We start from the raw sequence: 16,881 nt of genomic DNA, 5'->3' as shown, positions 1-16,881 counted from the left end.
TTTTCTTCCTGTAAAAACATCAGTCCATCATTTGACCTGCTGGTTGTACGTCAGTAAGTGGCACTGACGTACAACCACCAGGTCAGATAGAATACTTTGGACCATGGTAGGTAAATGATGGTGCATTGGGAAAATGTTGTGTGCCGGCAAAGAACTGCTGTATTTCAAATGGTGCTGTAATTCCTTTCCACATAATACAGTACCATACTGTATTTTTGGAGCGCCAAAACCTTTTTGTTTATGGCTCATTAATATATTTTGAGGCGTACCTTGTAAGAGACTATTCTTTTCACCTGTTAGTGAGAATGCTGTACCAATCTAACTCTTATGTGTTTACAGTGCCCCATCAATTTAACATATATAGGGGATGGATAAGAGTGGTAGCAAGTCTTTAACCTTTAATGTTTGAGCATTTTGCCATGTCCCTTTGGCCTGTTTTGCCCTGCAGTCGCTGCCGGTTTGGAAGCCTGTGTTAAGGCATCTACAAGTGCAAGTGATACAAAACTCAATTTTCATTGACATGCTGTCATTTATTTTTTGATTTCACATTTATTTAACCAGGTAGGCCAGTTGAGAACAAGTTCTCATTTACAACTGCGATCTGGCCAAGATAAAGCAAACCAGTGCGATAATAAACAACAGAGTTACACACGGAATAAACAAATGTACAGTCAATAATACAATAGAAAAAAGTCTATATACAGTGTGTGCAAATGAGGTAATATTAGGGCGATAAGGCAATAAATAGGCCATAGTGGCACAATAATTACAATTTAGCAAATAAAGTGATAAATGTGCAGAAGATGAATGTGCAAGTAGAAATACTGGGGTGCAAAGGAGAATAAAAATAATATATGGGGATGAGGGAGTTGGATGGGCTATTTACGGATGGGCTATGCACAGGTGCAATGATCTGTAAGCTGCTTTGACAGCTGATGCTTAAAGTTGGCGAGGGAGATATGTGTGGGGGTGACCAGTGAAATATACCTAAATTCTTTATTGTACCATGCGTCATTACACAGTACTTATTTTGACACTATTTAAATTGCAGTAGTTCTACTGCAATATGAAATACATTAACTTACTTACCCCTAGCTGCCTGTAAATTACTGTTAATGTTACAGCAACACCTTTACAGTGTACACAACATCAATGCCAAACCAAGTTTCTTCCAGTGAAGGAAGGAGGGACGACCTGTTTGATCACACTTGCAGGGTGTTTCTCTTGACCACAGTTGGTTTCAGAATATTGATTTAATAATAGCATACTACCATCTGCCTCAATCTACAGTATGGTATTTTAAATATGTATTTTTTTGGTTGGTGCCAATATATCATCAGTCCACAGTGTGTTGTTTGTATCTTGTGCTTCACCACTCGTGATTGTGACCACTTTCTGTTACTGGCGAAAATCTCTCATGAACATCATTAGTGGGTTGATGACAATGATACCTTCAGCTCACTTACGATAGTCTATTTTACTGTAGGATGCATGCAGTTATCACTACACCACTCAGTCAGTAGGGTTGGGTGACTGGGCATCACTACACCACTCAGTAGGGTCGGGTGACTGGGCATCACTACACCACTCAGTCAGTAGGGTCGGGTGACTGGGCATCACTACACCACTCAGTCAGTAGGGTCGGGTGACTGGGCATCATTACACCACTCAGTCAGTAGGGTCGGCTGACTGGGCATCACTACAGCACTCAGTCAGTAGGGTCGGGTGACTGGGCATCCCTACACCACTCAGTCAGTAGGGTCGGGTGACTGGGCATCACTACAGCACTCAGTCAGTAGGGTCGGGTGACTGGGCATCCCTACACCACTCAGTCAGTAGGGTCGGGTGACTGGGCATCACTACACCACTCAGTCAGTAGGGTCGGGTGACTGGGCATCACTACACCACTCAGTCAGTAGGGTGACTGGGGTCAGACTGCGCATCACTACACCACTCAGTCAGTAGGGTCGGGTGACTGGGCATCACTACACCACTCAGTCAGTAGGGTCGGGTGACTGGGCATCACTACACCACTCAGTCAGTAGGGTCGGGTGACTGCGCATCACTACACCACTCAGTCAGTAGGGTCGGGTGACTGCGCATCACTACACCACTCAGTCAGTAGGGTCGGGTGACTGCGCATCACTACACCACTCAGGCAGTAGGGTCGGGTGACTGCGCATCACTACACCACTCAGTCAGTAGGGTCGGGTGACTGGGCATCACTACACCACTCAGTCAGTAGGGTCGGGTGACTGGGCATCACTACACCACTCAGTCAGTAGGGTCGGGTGACTGGGCATCACTACACCACTCAGTCAGTAGGGTCTGGTGACTGCGCATCACTACACCACTCAGTCAGTAGGGTCGGGTGACTGCGCATCACTACACCACTCAGTCAGTAGGGTCGGGTGACTGGGCATCACTACACCACTCAGTCAGTAGGGTCGGGTGACTGCGCATCACTACACCACTCAGTCAGTAGGGTCGGGTGACTGCGCATCACTACACCACTCAGTCAGTAGGGTCGGGTGACTGCGCATCACTACACCACTCAGTCAGTAGGGTCGGGTGACTGCGCATCACTACACCACTCAGTCAGTCAGTAGGGTCGGGTGACTGGGCATCACTACACCACTCAGTCAGTAGGGTCGGGTGACTGCGCATCACTACACCACTCAGTCAGTAGGGTCGGGTGACTGCGCATCACTACACCACTCAGTCAGTAGGGTCGGGTGACTGCGCATCACTACACCACTCAGTCAGTAGGGTCGGGTGACTGCACATCTCTGGAACACTCATTGATGAAGACTTCCAAATAACAGCATCCTATCCGCTCTCTCCACGAGCTTAGGATCCCTCCTCTCCTCCGGTCTTTGGTTACCATGGGGATGACACCCACCGATTCGACCCAGTAGTTGAAGGAGAGGTGGGCCCATCAGACAGTCAGCTGGGGAAGAAGAGAAGAAGCGTCCTCCGGGCCAAATCTCAACTGCGGTCTCCTCACTGCCAACGCCCCTCCATCCATAATGCGAGAAATAGTGCATCTGCAAGCTGGCCAGTGCGGTAACCAGATCGGAGCCAAGGTATCATTGTTGACTCATTTGTATTTTACCAAGAAAATAGATTGCTTCATGTGAATTATTGCAGGCGAGCTAAATAAGCCCCTTTTTTACCTCTGTGTAGAAAGACTGCTGGTAATCCACCCATAAGACTTGTAGAGGAAGCTGGTGCAGAACTGCATTATCGATTGGCTATAATATAACATGCATGAAAAATGCATGGTCATTCCGTGCACAAAATAAATATGTGTATAAGAGAAATAGGCTAAACAATAGCTATATCCGATTACTATCAGTTTGAATCACTGTTGCATATGAAATGGGCAGATTTGTTATTGTTGCTGCTGACTCATTCCCAACAGTTATTTGGGTCCCTAAAAGGACGTGCGGTGGAAGGGAGAGATAACGGTACTAGAATACCTTCCTCTCCTCTCTTTTATGACACAACATATTTAACCTGATAAATATTTAGATCAATATGGAATTTTAATGCATAATTTAAATCATTTAGAGGCTTACATAATTATGTAAAGGGAATATTTAATGCAAATTATGCTATTTGTGTTTCTCACAAAAAGGTAAATGTCCCTGCAACAGAAAAGACATTGCATTATATCTAATTATTTATATTTTATATTCTAACTTGCATTTTAAAAGGATGCTTCTGTGTATTCCTATTGACTTGCATCTCAACTCCTCTCTCTCTCACTGTCTCAGTTCTGGGAGGTGATCAGTGATGAGCATGGCATCGACCCGACTGGAACCTACCATGGAGACAGCGACCTGCAGCTAGACAGGATCAATGTGTACTACAATGAGGCCTCAGGTACAGTATGCACATTATATAGCATTGCATACATAAACCACATAATGTCACCAATTATTGAAACAAACAGAAAAATGCACAATTGATTTAATAGACTCTTATATCAACAATAAAAAAAAATACTGGCATTCAGAGGTACCCTATTATCACAATACAGTGCAAATATGCACAGTAATAATAGGTTCAGTACGCCCAATATTTATTTTCTTTTTCAGGTGGGAAGTATGTCCCCCGTGCCATCCTGGTGGATCTGGAGCCGGGCACCATGGACTCTGTCAGGTCTGGCCCATTCGGACAGATCTTCAGGCCAGACAACTTTGTCTTCGGTGAGTGATTGGTTTGGTAGTCAGTGGAAATATGAGATTTGGTGGCAGACTACTAATGTAATCTTGTCCTGTCAGTGAAGTTGTGGTTTATGACACTTGTCTGCAGGCCAGAGTGGAGCTGGAAACAACTGGGCCAAGGGCCACTACACAGAGGGAGCAGAGCTGGTAGACTCTGTCATGGATGTAGTGAGGAAGGAGGCAGAGAGCTGTGACTGCCTCCAGGGTTTCCAGCTTACCCACTCCCTGGGTGGGGGTACTGGCTCTGGCATGGGCACCCTGCTCATCAGCAAGATCCGCGAGGAGTACCCTGACCGCATCATGAACACCTTCAGCGTGGTGCCCTCTCCCAAAGTGTCCGACACAGTGGTGGAGCCCTACAACGCCACCCTCTCTGTGCATCAGCTGGTGGAGAACACAGATGAGACCTTCTGCATTGACAACGAAGCCCTCTACGACATCTGCTTCCGTACTCTCAAGCTCACCACACCCACCTATGGAGACCTCAACCACCTGGTGTCAGCCACCATGAGTGGAGTGACCACCTGCCTTCGTTTCCCTGGCCAGCTCAACGCCGACCTCCGCAAACTGGCTGTCAACATGGTGCCCTTCCCCCGCCTGCACTTCTTCATGCCCGGCTTTGCCCCCCTCACCAGCAGGGGGAGCCAGCAGTACCGCGCCCTGTCCGTGCCTGAGCTCACCCAGCAGATGTTCGACTCCAAGAACATGATGGCGGCCTGCGACCCTCGTCACGGCCGATACCTCACCGTGGCCGCCATCTTCCGTGGCCGCATGTCCATGAAGGAGGTGGACGAGCAGATGCTCAACGTCCAGAACAAGAACAGCAGCTACTTTGTGGAATGGATCCCCAACAACGTGAAGACCGCTGTCTGCGACATCCCACCCCGCGGCCTCAAGATGGCTGCCACCTTCATCGGCAACAGCACAGCCATCCAGGAGCTGTTCAAGCGTATCTCTGAGCAGTTCACTGCCATGTTCCGCCGTAAGGCCTTCCTTCACTGGTACACCGGAGAGGGTATGGATGAGATGGAGTTCACTGAGGCTGAGAGCAACATGAATGACCTGGTGTCTGAGTACCAGCAGTATCAAGATGCCACCGCTGAGGAGGGCGAGTTTGAAGAGGAGGTAGAAGAGGAAGCCGCCTAAACCATCCAGTCACTCAACTGCCAAACAGTCTATCCCCAACTCCATCCCTTCATCCTTACCATCTGCTTTCTCTCAAGAAGGCAGATGTTCCTAAATGAATTGAATGTTTTTCCACATTAGACAGTGATCTTACCAGATAGTAGTAAACTTTTGTTGTTGTTGTATGTTGGAAATCCACTGAATTGTTTCCATTTTCCTACATTCATCTCATCATTGCTATGTGGAATTAAAAGCAAGTGATTTTAAAGTTCAAATTAAATTGGTACTTACTCTATGTTTTATTGTTTTTATTTGATGAGTGTTATAAATAATTAATATGGTCTTATATAGACTTGATTACTGTACAACATGAAATTTAAATGACACACTAGGTCAAAGTTAGCATGTACAACTACAGTATGTTCACATACTGTAAATTATATGAATTTGAAGCCATGGGCCCAAAATGTCAAAGGTAAAAGCAGATTTACAAACCAGAAAAGGCCAACCACAGTTGGAAACTGGGTTTGTGTGGGAGCATTAACTATAGGCTGAAGACAAACTGCACTGCCCACTATGGGTTCATGCCAATGAGTTAGTAGCAATAAACTGCATTGGAATGCATTCCTAGAATGTAACAACAGGAGAAATGAGACTGACGTATAGTGACTGTTAAAGACAGAAAGACTTGGATTCATTGTTTTCAGCAGTCATCACCTCCCAGCTCCTGCAGTCAGTTGCCGCCAGCTAATAATTCTGACTGAAGCTATTTTGTCAATCACAGCTTCACCGAAAGCTGACTAGTAAGGTCTGCATGCTGAGCAAGTGCGTTATTTCTCATATACTTCACACTCACCATTTTAGGGATGTCTGATACATGATGTCAGCTTATACGATGCTCTGTCTTCTGCTTTTGCCCTCTCGTTAATTCCTCATAGAAGTCTGGTTGTGTTTTCACAAGAGAGAGAGAGAAGCAAGTCTTGACATCATCTGATCAAAGTCCAGCACTGATTATGCAAAGAAAATCTACTGAGGTGGCCAATTCTAAAAATGACTATTGGTATTTATTTAAAATGTAGGCTACAAAAGATAAATAGGTCATGACATCGTATAACAACTCTACATGATGAGAATTGAATCCCATCATAGGCTTTTCAAAATACAAACAGCGTACTGGTAAGAACACGCATAGAAGATATGATCTAATGTAGTATCACAGTTCAGCCAATGTTAAATTAATGTTAAATTCTGAAATACTACAATACAATTATTCAAATGTAAACAATCATTCATTTTGTGCTTAAATATGATTAATAATGACATAATTATTTGTTCTGCACACAGTATCCGCAAACAGAATATCCCACTGGGAGAAATGTTTTCCAGATAATATTAGCTTACAGTGTCATTATCTGTAAAGCTGTATACAGGACTGATACAGGACTGATTCAGTAGTGAGACATGTATTGAGGTAATTAATCAGTGTAAAAATCTAGACAATTAAATTTCTGACAATCAATAGTGGTTAAACAAATATTATTGCATGCTATACATTTAAGTAATCCATAAGGCATTTATACAAACATTTACATTACATTCCAATATCATTTTTTACATGTATCAAGGTAGCACAGGTACAGCAGTCTGCTTACGATTATAGCAGTTAGACTGTTTCCAGTCTTTTTGTAGCTGTTGAGAGAGCCAAATTGCCTAGACAGAGGACTGAAATACTCAGACTGAAATGTATTTACCAAAGACAAGTATGAGCAGGGACTGAATACTGGTCCTCTTCCATCTAGTGCAGGTGATAGGTTTGTTTCCTCTTCCAGTATGACCATTTGAATGATTGTGTACATGTGTATCCCATTCAAATATGACAGTGCTATTAAATACCACACCATAGAGAAAGCAGTCAGAGCCTCATGAACCTTAGTTCTAGTTGTTCTAGTTACAGGCTGTGGTATTTGCAGTAGCTATCCCAACGCCTGTGTCCAGGTCCTGTACTAGCACTAGTCCATGTGCTTGCAGTACGTACAGTACACAGTGTCTGGGCCCTCTTCCAGGGCTAGGTGCTGTGTACCTCTCGTCCCATCCTGTATCTGTCAACGTTGTGTCATGACCCTCTAATATCTAGGTAATCATCAGCTCTTTAGGTGGAGCTTCTACAGTCATCAGGATTTAGCTGTTGCTTGGATGTACAGGACAGGTGTTGAGAGACTTCTGAGAGACTAGGCTCAGATGAGTCTCTCCTCCTTGGGCAGTTTGAGTGCGTCTGGTGTCTCAACACTGCTGGCCCCCGTCTGCTCCTCAGCACTGGGCCGGTACGTCCCCTCCGTCTGCCTCTTCTTCCTCACCACGCAGAAAAGCCACACTAGCACAGCAGATGCTATGGCCAGCAGCCCCAGTATAACAGTCGGGGCCACAATAGCTGCAATGTTGGGTCCCTAGATGCAGAACAATACAGGGGTAGTAGTCATTCTCAGAAATAAAGCTCTGGATACTTCTGGTTTAAGTTCCTCTAACAAAAACAGAGATAAAGATAGCAGCAGTTTACTCACTGGGGCAGTTGTGTTTGAGGGTAGACTATTAGTTGTGTTGTCCCCTGTAGAAAACATTAAAGATTACCACTCAGGACATTGTAATAGTTTGCTACAAGAATACAAATAGACCCTCTCTTTGATCAATGTAGCATAACACAATAGGATTGAACAATGTGGAAAAACAGGTCATTTTAAAATTACACACTGTATACCAAGTGCAGGTGATAGAAATGACACGGGTGGTGCTCTGAGGCAACAACCTACATGTCCACACATGACCACATACCAGAACAACATGCAAATGTAAAAGCATGTATATGAGTATTGTTTGTATTATTTTTTTGTTGTATTGTTTGTATATCGTTGTATTTTAAATGTGTGACTGTTTCTGTGTTTTGTTACTTTTCATGTTTTGTGTTTTTTGTGGACCCCAGGAAGAGTAGCTGCAGCTTCTGTAAAAGCTAATGGGGATCATAATAAACAAATGAGCAAACGTTTTAACACATCAAGTTACATAAATACAGTTAAGAGTCATTTAATTACAGCCTAGGGGGAGAGGGAAACAAAACAGAAAGGTGGAAGTTGATGTCATTTTTAGATAGATTGACAACATAATAGCCTATTGTAATGCGATGGGATCACTGAGTTCCTCAAGTCCAGTGCTTTTTTCAGGCACTTTTTCGCGACTCCCGCCATTACAAGCCATAGTGATTACTTTTCTTTTAGTTTAGACATCCTATTTGTGTTTTCTTGATTTGCTTTCCACAGTAACTACTTGAATGTAAGAGTGGTGGAGGATTCCTACCTTCCCCTTCTAGTCAGCCGTGACACTTTCTCCATTACAAGCCATGTGATTACTCTGTGACATCCCGCACAGTAACTACTTGAATGTAAGAGAGGGGGAGGAGAGGACTTGGAATGCGGCCTTTGCTCGTGGTCAGTGAAGCTCAGTCCCTGAACAGTTTTACGAGTTGAAGTATCTGGAAAAGCACTATTATATTTTGGTTACCATGTCAGTGTGGTGTCAAAGTGATTATTGACTATTAATTCACAGTAGATGTCTTGCTTAGAAAACTTCAACTCCCATTTAGGGATGTCAAACTAAGTTAATGATTGGCTAATGCAAATAGTAAAATAGTAAACTCTCCCAGGGGCAAAAGTACACCTTGATAACTAAAAACAAGGGTAGGTTGTTTGGGGAGGGGCACAACTTTTGCTCAAAATGAGACACAGGAAAACCTCCTGTAGCAGTGACAGCCTGATATGTTTATTGTAGCAAACTAACTACAGTTGGCATTGACATTGGAGTGCAGCCATTGTTCAGTGTTGTCCCATTACCAGAAAATCAGAAGAGCACTCAGAACGACCACTAAGGGCTGCTTTATCTATTGTTTCTTGCTGGGTAATATACAGCTATAATGCATTGTGAAAATGTTCTATAAGCACATTACGACCCCCTTATAACGTCTTACTATCATCTGATAATGATCCTGACTAACAGTTCAGTGCACTGACAAATAACAGTGTAAAATACAACATATAAGGGCTCATACGTACTTTATAACAAGTAATAAAATCAGATACAAATTATACCAAGTCTATCAGAGAAATCACATGTCCGCATTAAGAAAAGTGGGTGTACCAGAGCTTTTCATACCAATGGTTCCTACCCAAAGCTCTCATGCATGACGAAATATTTGTACAACCTGTTGGCATGTTACTGCATGCTTTAGTTTTTATTGAGTAATGCCTAGAATTGTGTGCACTCGCTTTTGTGTTTTTGTGCATATTGTTCCAAGTACAGTACATATTGTTTTCTGTGGTCAGAGACAATCCAGTGTGGTGGTGATGGGGTTATTTCACAAGAAGGATGGGGGGAGGGGGGTTGTAGAGGCATGACTCACCCACAACCCAGGAAGGATTATTCCCCAAGACCAGGAGTAGGACACTCCCAGTCAGGAGACCAGGCCAGGCAGCGATGTCTGGGAGCAGTGCCATCTCCATTCAAACCAATGGGTTCTAAAGAGGGTATACCATCAGCAAGGGGACGCCTGGACATCAGGTCAGGGCCATTTCATCAGGAGTAGTGCTCAGCAGACAAGCACACCGGCGTCAGTCTCCAGGGCCACTCTAGAGAGATGAAGGAGATGGTGTTAAATAAAAAGAAGAGTTCATAAGGAGCCACACTGAGCCCGAGTCTCTATTGAAACCCCAATGTTAATGAGTCTGGTACATAATGTGACATAAAATGTAAGAGAAGATGAAATCATAACAGCTTTCTATATTTCATTCTGCATAGAATCATTGTAAGTCCCAGGAGAAACAATTATCCCATACCATGACAATACAATAGAACATAATGAATCAAGTTATTATAAACATTTCAGACTGTCAGAAACTGTCCAACCGGAAATTGATAGGGCTGCAGGTAGTCTAGGGGACAAGAGCGTTGAGCCAGTAACTGAAAGGTCGCTGGTTAGAATCTCTGAGCCAATAGATTAAAAAAATCTGACGATGTTCCCTTAAGCAGGGCACTGCTAATGGCTCCTGGAAGTCGCTCTGGATAAGAGCATCTGCTAAATGTCTAAAATGTACATTTGACCATAGAGGCAAAAAAATTGTGATTAATTCAGCACCATGTCAAAACGTGAACAATTGCATTTAGTTCAGTGGGAGGTGGGGATTGCACCTGTTCAGGAGGTGGGGAGGAGGGCATTGAGATAACAAAGGACAATTCATAAATCATATTCTTAGTAAATGTTGTGAAAGTAGCATCCTATCGAAATAAAAAAAGCCTTATTAAAGTATTGTAAAGTATAGGATTTATAGTGCCCCATAATTAATTTTCAATACTTCCAAGCCATTTTATGTAAAGAGAAACTGCACTCCTGCTCCACAACAAATTAGTCGATCTAATAATACAAGAAGTGTATAATTTTATTATAGACAGACCTGTACAGATCATTTTACACACCTTTTCACCAAATAATGTTGATATCTGTTTTAGGCAACGGGGATCAATCCAACTCCTTGCGGAAAAAAAACAACGTCTGGCTTCCGCCGACTCACCTAAACGAGTGAGTTGGTGAACCAAAACTCGATCATATGTCAGGACGTGTTTATGATTAAACCTTTCCCAACAATGTTTGAAAAAATAATCTGTAAACTAAATCCGATCGCAAAGCCGTTTTACTGGCTGAATGGGTTTATTTTGATATATATCACCGTAGACTACCTATAGATTTAACTATGTAAAACTGTTTTTTAAATTCCCTCTTCACGTCGCCCCTATGGTCACATGGTTCACTTCAGTCTCATGTTACAGTACCTGAGCCCAGTGTCAACCTGTGGCACAGGAGACAGATACCCTTTGTATGATGAGGCACCAGACTAGTGGACAGAAATCCACCTGCTCAATGGAGCCTACTTCCTCCCATTGCTCATGCTCTCTCACTCATTATGGATCCTTTACTATCAGAGTTCTATGGGACCCTTTCTCAAGTTCTACACTGTTCTATTGATGCATGTCTGAAGCCTTGAACATGTTCATCTACCTTTTTTCCATCTGCAAAAGAAAGATAAAAGGCTGTGGAATATGTTCAGGCCCAATGAGTAGACACTGAACATTTTGAGAAACTTTGGGCTGCATTTTTAAATCCTGTATTTTAAGGGACACATGTTTCATGTGAGTGCATGGTGAGAATTTGCTTGCAGTTTTAGGACCTCTAGTGGAGAGCAATTATATTTTTCTATCTGACCCTATCCTCAAAGCAAGATCAAAAGAATCCTGAAATACCATAAGCACAGCTAATCATGGTCCCTTAATCCTTGCCTCATCGCAGTTTCATCTAGGCCTATGCCAGAATGTGACTGAAGACTGGCATAGAAAACACAATCTGATCCATGTATGATTCTATTTCCATGTTTGTATTTGGTGTGGTTGATTGTCAACCCATAACCACCCCAATATTGTATGTTATGTAGGCCTACATTCTGCAGTCTGCAAAAAGCACTGATTAGTCACATCATTATGTGTGCAGAAAGTCTCCCTGCCACATAGGTCCTTCGGTTAATGGTCTCCCATGACACACACAACATAAACTTGAAGTATGCATCATCAATTGCTAGAGCCCTACACATATACACAAATCCACTGAAACACACACAAATGTGGTGAAGACATTATGGGACCAAAAATGAAATAGTCTTGGGACTTTCCTCTTCACTCCAGACTGGAATGTTGACATGTTTCCATCTAAAAGAGTGGCTGAATTTGGTAGAGTGGTTGTGTTTGTTTGCTTTGGCCAAAGCAGTGGGGTAGCACTGCTTTGGTGTCAGGGGGCTAGGGTCAGTTTGTTATCTCTGGAGTACTTCTCCTGTCTTGTCCGGTGTCCTGTGTGAATTTAAGTATGCTCTCTCTAATTCTCTCTTTCTCTTTCTCGGAGAGGACCTGAGTCCTAGGACCATGCCTCAGGACTACCTGGCATGATGGCTCCTTGCTGTCCCCAGTCCAACTGGCCGTGCTGCTATGGATCCCTGACCTGTTCACCGGACGCGCTACCTGTCCCAGACCTGCTGTTTTCAACTCTCTAGAGACAGCAGGAGCGGTAGAGATACTCTTAATGATCTGCTATGAAAAGCCAACTGACATTTACTCCTGAGGTGCTGACTTGCTGCACCCCCGACAACTACTGTGATTATTATAATTTGACCATGCTGGTCATTTATGAACATTTGAACATCTTGGCCATGTTCTATTATAATCTCCACCTGGCACAGCCAGAAGAGGACTGGCCACCCCGTATAGCCTGGTTCCTCTCTAGGTTTCTTCCTAGGTTTTGGCCTTTCTGGGGAGTTTTTCCTAGCCACCATACAACACTTTGAGATATCAGCTGATGTAAGAAGGGCTATATAAATACATTTGATTTGGGTACATGGGGGAATAGGGTCGTGCCAATTGAATTTCTACCTGAAACGTTTGGTAATTGCACGCGTCTTGTGGCGTTGTTCGAGCACAACGTACTTGTTGCTTGCCAATCCTAGTTTTACTGTTGTTCTACCCAGCGAATCATCGTTTAGAACAGAAAAACCACCCGCCCCATTTCCTTCCGACATTTTGGTGGCTTTGTGAAATTTACTGGCGGGTGGTTTTTGAAATAGTTGTTTTGAACAAAATTAGTCAGATGAATATTCCAGATAACAGTAAATACAAAAACATTAATGGCACTTTCTTTAAAAAATACAATTTCTGTTGAAATTATTGGCTCATATAGCAGGCTATCATAACAATAAGGTATCTACCTAGTAATTTCAAAATTACACTAAAGCGTAGCTGTCAACTTGCAAAATCAGATGCATTTTTAAATGCAAAAAAACGAATTTCTTCAGTGATAGAATCTTTGTGTACGCTGCGTGAGAACATTGCTTGCTATTTGCTACATTGTTGAGGCCTGAAACCTTCCCGGGGAAAATTTGCTGGCCACTCTCAGCCAGAGTGTCTGTCACTCGCAGCAGGAGCCGCAATAATGGCGAAGGTTCAAGTACTAAATGTCGCTGTCCTCGATAACCCGAGTCGATTCGGAAACCCATTTCAATTCGAAATAACATTTGAGTGCATGGAAGACCTGCCAGAAGGTAAGTGTTGTGCTCACCTGTCGAATAATTACTTTGTTTATTCTCATCTAACGATTTATGGCTAGCTTGCTAACGTTAGCTCGCTAGATAAATCTCAAGACGATGTGGGGCTAGTTTGCTAACGTTACCTCGCTAGCTAAATTGTCCGTTTGAACATGAAGTAGCTAGCCTTGTTGAGAACATCGCTAGTTAGTTAGCTCTGAGATTATCAACTCGGCTAGCTACTTCATGTTCAAACTGGCAATTTAGTTAGCGAGCTAACGTTAGCAAACTCGCCATAAATCGTCAGATGAGAATTAACAAAGTAATTATTCGACAGGTGGCAAACAATGGTTAATTAATCACTTATGTCTACTGAACAAAGAGGTGTCTCTTTAAAAAGTGTGTATATAGATATATACATAAATAAATAAAACGCGTTGTACTTTGTGATATTGCTTAGCTACACGATGGCGTTAGTTGATATTGCTAGTTAGTTGGCTACTTTGCCTATAGCTGGCTAGTTTAGCCAGAATGGTGTCCAACTTTTGTTTGTATTTTGTTGGCTGCGGCGGGGAATTCTGACGGAGGTAACTAACGTTAACTTCTTGAACACGCAGACATGTCCACTTGCCTTTCGCGTTATCTACCCAAACAATCAAATAAATTCACAGGTGTTATTGATAACATAATTCTGACCAGAGCAGTCTTCACAGTCCAGCAATTTCCTTGCTTTCTCCAAAATGTCGAACCGAGTTTGTGGGTCCGGAAGACAGTGATTTGATACTTTTTTTGTATTGCAGATCTTGAGTGGAAGATCATATATGTGGGTTCAGCAGAGAGTGAAGAGTATGACCAGACCCTTGACTCTGTTCTGGTTGGCCCAGTACCAGCCGGGAGGCACATGTTTGTGTTCCAGGTGATTTTTTTTACATTTTTTTTTTTTTATATATATATTTTTTATAGATGGCAGTAACTAACCATGTTATTTCAGCAGTAGTCTGGCTGTAGCTTTCCTTGCCCCTCTTCATTTCTCTCTCTCCCAGTGGACCTGCTCTGACTTGGGGCCAAGGCCAGGCCACTGGTACTTTTAAGATATAATCTACATAACAATGGCCAACTGTGAACATGGGTTAACACCTTCACAAAGCAACTGATTTGATGATGCAGAGGTTGTTGATTCTGTACTTAGTGACAGCGCAAGCTATGGAAACCTTTCCCAAACAATAACACCGAGCTTATAACATAATCACTAGCGACACACTGGTGCTGTATTGGAGAAATCCGATATAGAAACTACACCCTCCCCCTTTACCCCTCTCTTCTCCTGCCTTCCTCCTTGCACCTCATCTACTGTATGTTATCCTTCAACAGGCGGATGCCCCAAACACGGGTCTGATTCCAGAAAGTGATGCTGTCGGCGTAACTGTGGCGCTAATCACCTGTACATACCGTGGACAGGAGTTCATTCGTATCGGGTACTATGTCAACAACGAGTACACTGACCCAGAGCTGCGGGAAAACCCACCCATAAAACCTGACTATGGACAGGTAAAGGAGGAAACTCAATGGGTGTGCTTGACTGTGTTTCCTTCCAGGAACATGTTCAAGTTTTATTAGTCGTATGTATAGGGTACATAAGGTATACACTGTCCAACGAAATGCTTACTTGTACTTTACTTGTTCTCTCCCATCTACCCTTGTTCATTACCATTCACAGATATGACAGGACTGTTACATTAATATTGAGTAAACTAGGTGGAGCTATTGCTTACACCTACCAATTTCTATCAGATCTATGAAGGCAATGAATGATGGCAGAGGAGAGGGGATTACTTTTTGGAACAAAATTAAACCTTTGCGTTGTGGAAGGGCGAAATATCCATTAATACATTGGTCTTAAAGTGCAAACTCCGCTCAGTCATCAGGGGCACGCGTGCCACAGTACTGCTCAGGCTTTAGTATAATGTAAAAATGGAACATGTCTTCTGGCAAATATAAGTACATCTACTGAATAATTTCCCTCTTGATGCTGTTTGTCTTCCAGCTCCAGAGAAATATTTTGGCTTCGAACCCACGTGTAACAAGATTCCATATCAACTGGGAAGGGTGTGCAGAAAGGATGGAAGACTCAGAGAATGTGGATCCTGCCCCCAACTCTATGCTGCCCCCATCTTGCCTCCCGGGCAAGGCCCCACCCATAGGGTTGCTACCTGACAACTCTATGGACTGCTTGTAGAGGGAAACATACATATACACATAATCTTCGATCAACCCAAGCACTATAAGCAGAAGAATGGACATGGACATTCTGACTTGGATGTACAGCCAGCTTTGCCTTATAGCTGCCCTTATTTCCCAGAAACTGTCAACAACACACTCCCACCTTGGACTACAGTGTCTTGCAACCAATACAATCTTTCTGGAGTAATCTTTATTATCTATTGGAAGTTTTTCACTTTCATGTATATAACATAGTGAAAAAAAGTTGTACAACTAATTCATCCCTTAATTTTTAATACTATCAACAGGGCAACAGCTGAAGTTTCCATAGATGGTTAGCAGCTAATTGGCAGAAATACTGATTCACACCAACTAGTCAGCTGTTAATTATGTGATGTAAATACCAACAGGGGATTATGACACTAGTGAAGCAAAATGGAGGAAGAAATTACTCAAGTTGCAGGAAGGAAAATAATGGTGGTATTTGTTTTGTACTTTCTGAGCCATTGTGTTTCAGTGGTAATGGTCCTTATAGCATTTGAGTTACACTTGCCCTGTTGGTATTTTGGGAGACTTTTGGATGGGCGGGGGTGGGGGTGTGCTAATAATGGTATGTACATATGTTTGTTTTCCTGTGTGCCATTTTGTTTTTGAAATAAATATCTTTTTGTTATGTGAAGTGTGTGATTGTCCCTGACAAGCTTTGAGATGTGATGAAAATGGCAGATGTTGGAACTCTAGGAGAATCACCTTTTTTCAACTTTGAAAATAATGAGTGGGGCTTCCTCGACTTTTTGTTACATTCATAAATATCTGTAGTGAAGTATGCTCACCTGTAGTGCACATTTTGAAATTGGTAGCCTGGTTTGCTTGTTGCCATGCAATTTGAATTACAGCTGTGTTCAAGACAAAAATGTTAACATGCAAATCTCCCTTTTCACTGAATCATGTTCTCTTGTTATTGACTTCAGAGTTCATTGAATGTAATTGTAATCCTTTAGTGAACGGTTTGCTGAAAAAACATGCATGTGTATGGACGTTTGCAATTATGGTCAGCTATGAAATGTATGGCTGTCATCTTCTGCATAGGAGATAATGGCAAAAGCGGTATGTGAATGTGGGCTGTCTGGTGGTAAAATCTGATATCT

General features: G+C 42.8%; 3 protein-coding genes across 4 annotated transcripts in view; 2 read left to right on the top strand and 1 right to left on the bottom strand.

Annotated features, from left to right (window-relative positions):
• Positions 1-2,832: 2,832 nt before the first annotated feature.
• Positions 2,833-5,639, top strand: LOC135555286 (tubulin beta-4B chain-like). The gene is made up of 4 exons (XM_064987614.1): positions 2,833-3,086; positions 3,780-3,888; positions 4,104-4,214; positions 4,321-5,639. The coding sequence occupies exons 1-4, from the start codon at positions 3,030-3,032 to the stop codon at positions 5,376-5,378; spliced, it is 1,335 nt and encodes a 444-aa protein (XP_064843686.1). The 5' UTR covers positions 2,833-3,029; the 3' UTR covers positions 5,379-5,639.
• Positions 5,640-6,394: 755 nt separating this feature from the next.
• Positions 6,395-16,881, bottom strand: part of LOC135555292 (protein crumbs homolog 3-like) — a 47,790-nt gene continuing 37,303 nt past the window's right edge. Inside the window, exons 1-3 of one of the 2 annotated variants that reach the window (XM_064987619.1) lie at positions 9,802-10,031; positions 7,916-7,959; positions 6,395-7,801 (exon numbers count right to left, since the gene is read on the bottom strand). In XM_064987619.1, the coding sequence (XP_064843691.1) occupies positions 7,592-7,801; positions 7,916-7,959; positions 9,802-9,901 (354 nt within the window). In that variant the 5' untranslated portion in view covers positions 9,902-10,031 and the 3' untranslated portion in view covers positions 6,395-7,591. Of the gene's footprint in view, positions 7,802-7,915; positions 7,960-9,801; positions 10,032-16,881 lie in introns of those variants that run through there. The other variant, XM_064987618.1, reaches the window with a different exon arrangement.
• Positions 12,999-16,412, top strand: LOC135555281 (histone chaperone asf1b-B). Its single transcript, XM_064987604.1, has 4 exons — positions 12,999-13,531; positions 14,314-14,429; positions 14,885-15,061; positions 15,558-16,412. Exons 1-4 carry the CDS (start codon positions 13,423-13,425, stop codon positions 15,747-15,749), a joined length of 594 nt encoding a protein of 197 aa, XP_064843676.1. The 5' UTR covers positions 12,999-13,422; the 3' UTR covers positions 15,750-16,412.

This window comes from Oncorhynchus masou, chromosome 15 (genome assembly GCF_036934945.1).
Source record: "Oncorhynchus masou masou isolate Uvic2021 chromosome 15, UVic_Omas_1.1, whole genome shotgun sequence".
NCBI classification, from domain to species: domain Eukaryota; kingdom Metazoa; phylum Chordata; class Actinopteri; order Salmoniformes; family Salmonidae; genus Oncorhynchus; species Oncorhynchus masou.
The sequence above is the reverse complement of the archived record's forward strand: the minus strand, read 5'-3'. Positions and strand labels throughout refer to the sequence as shown.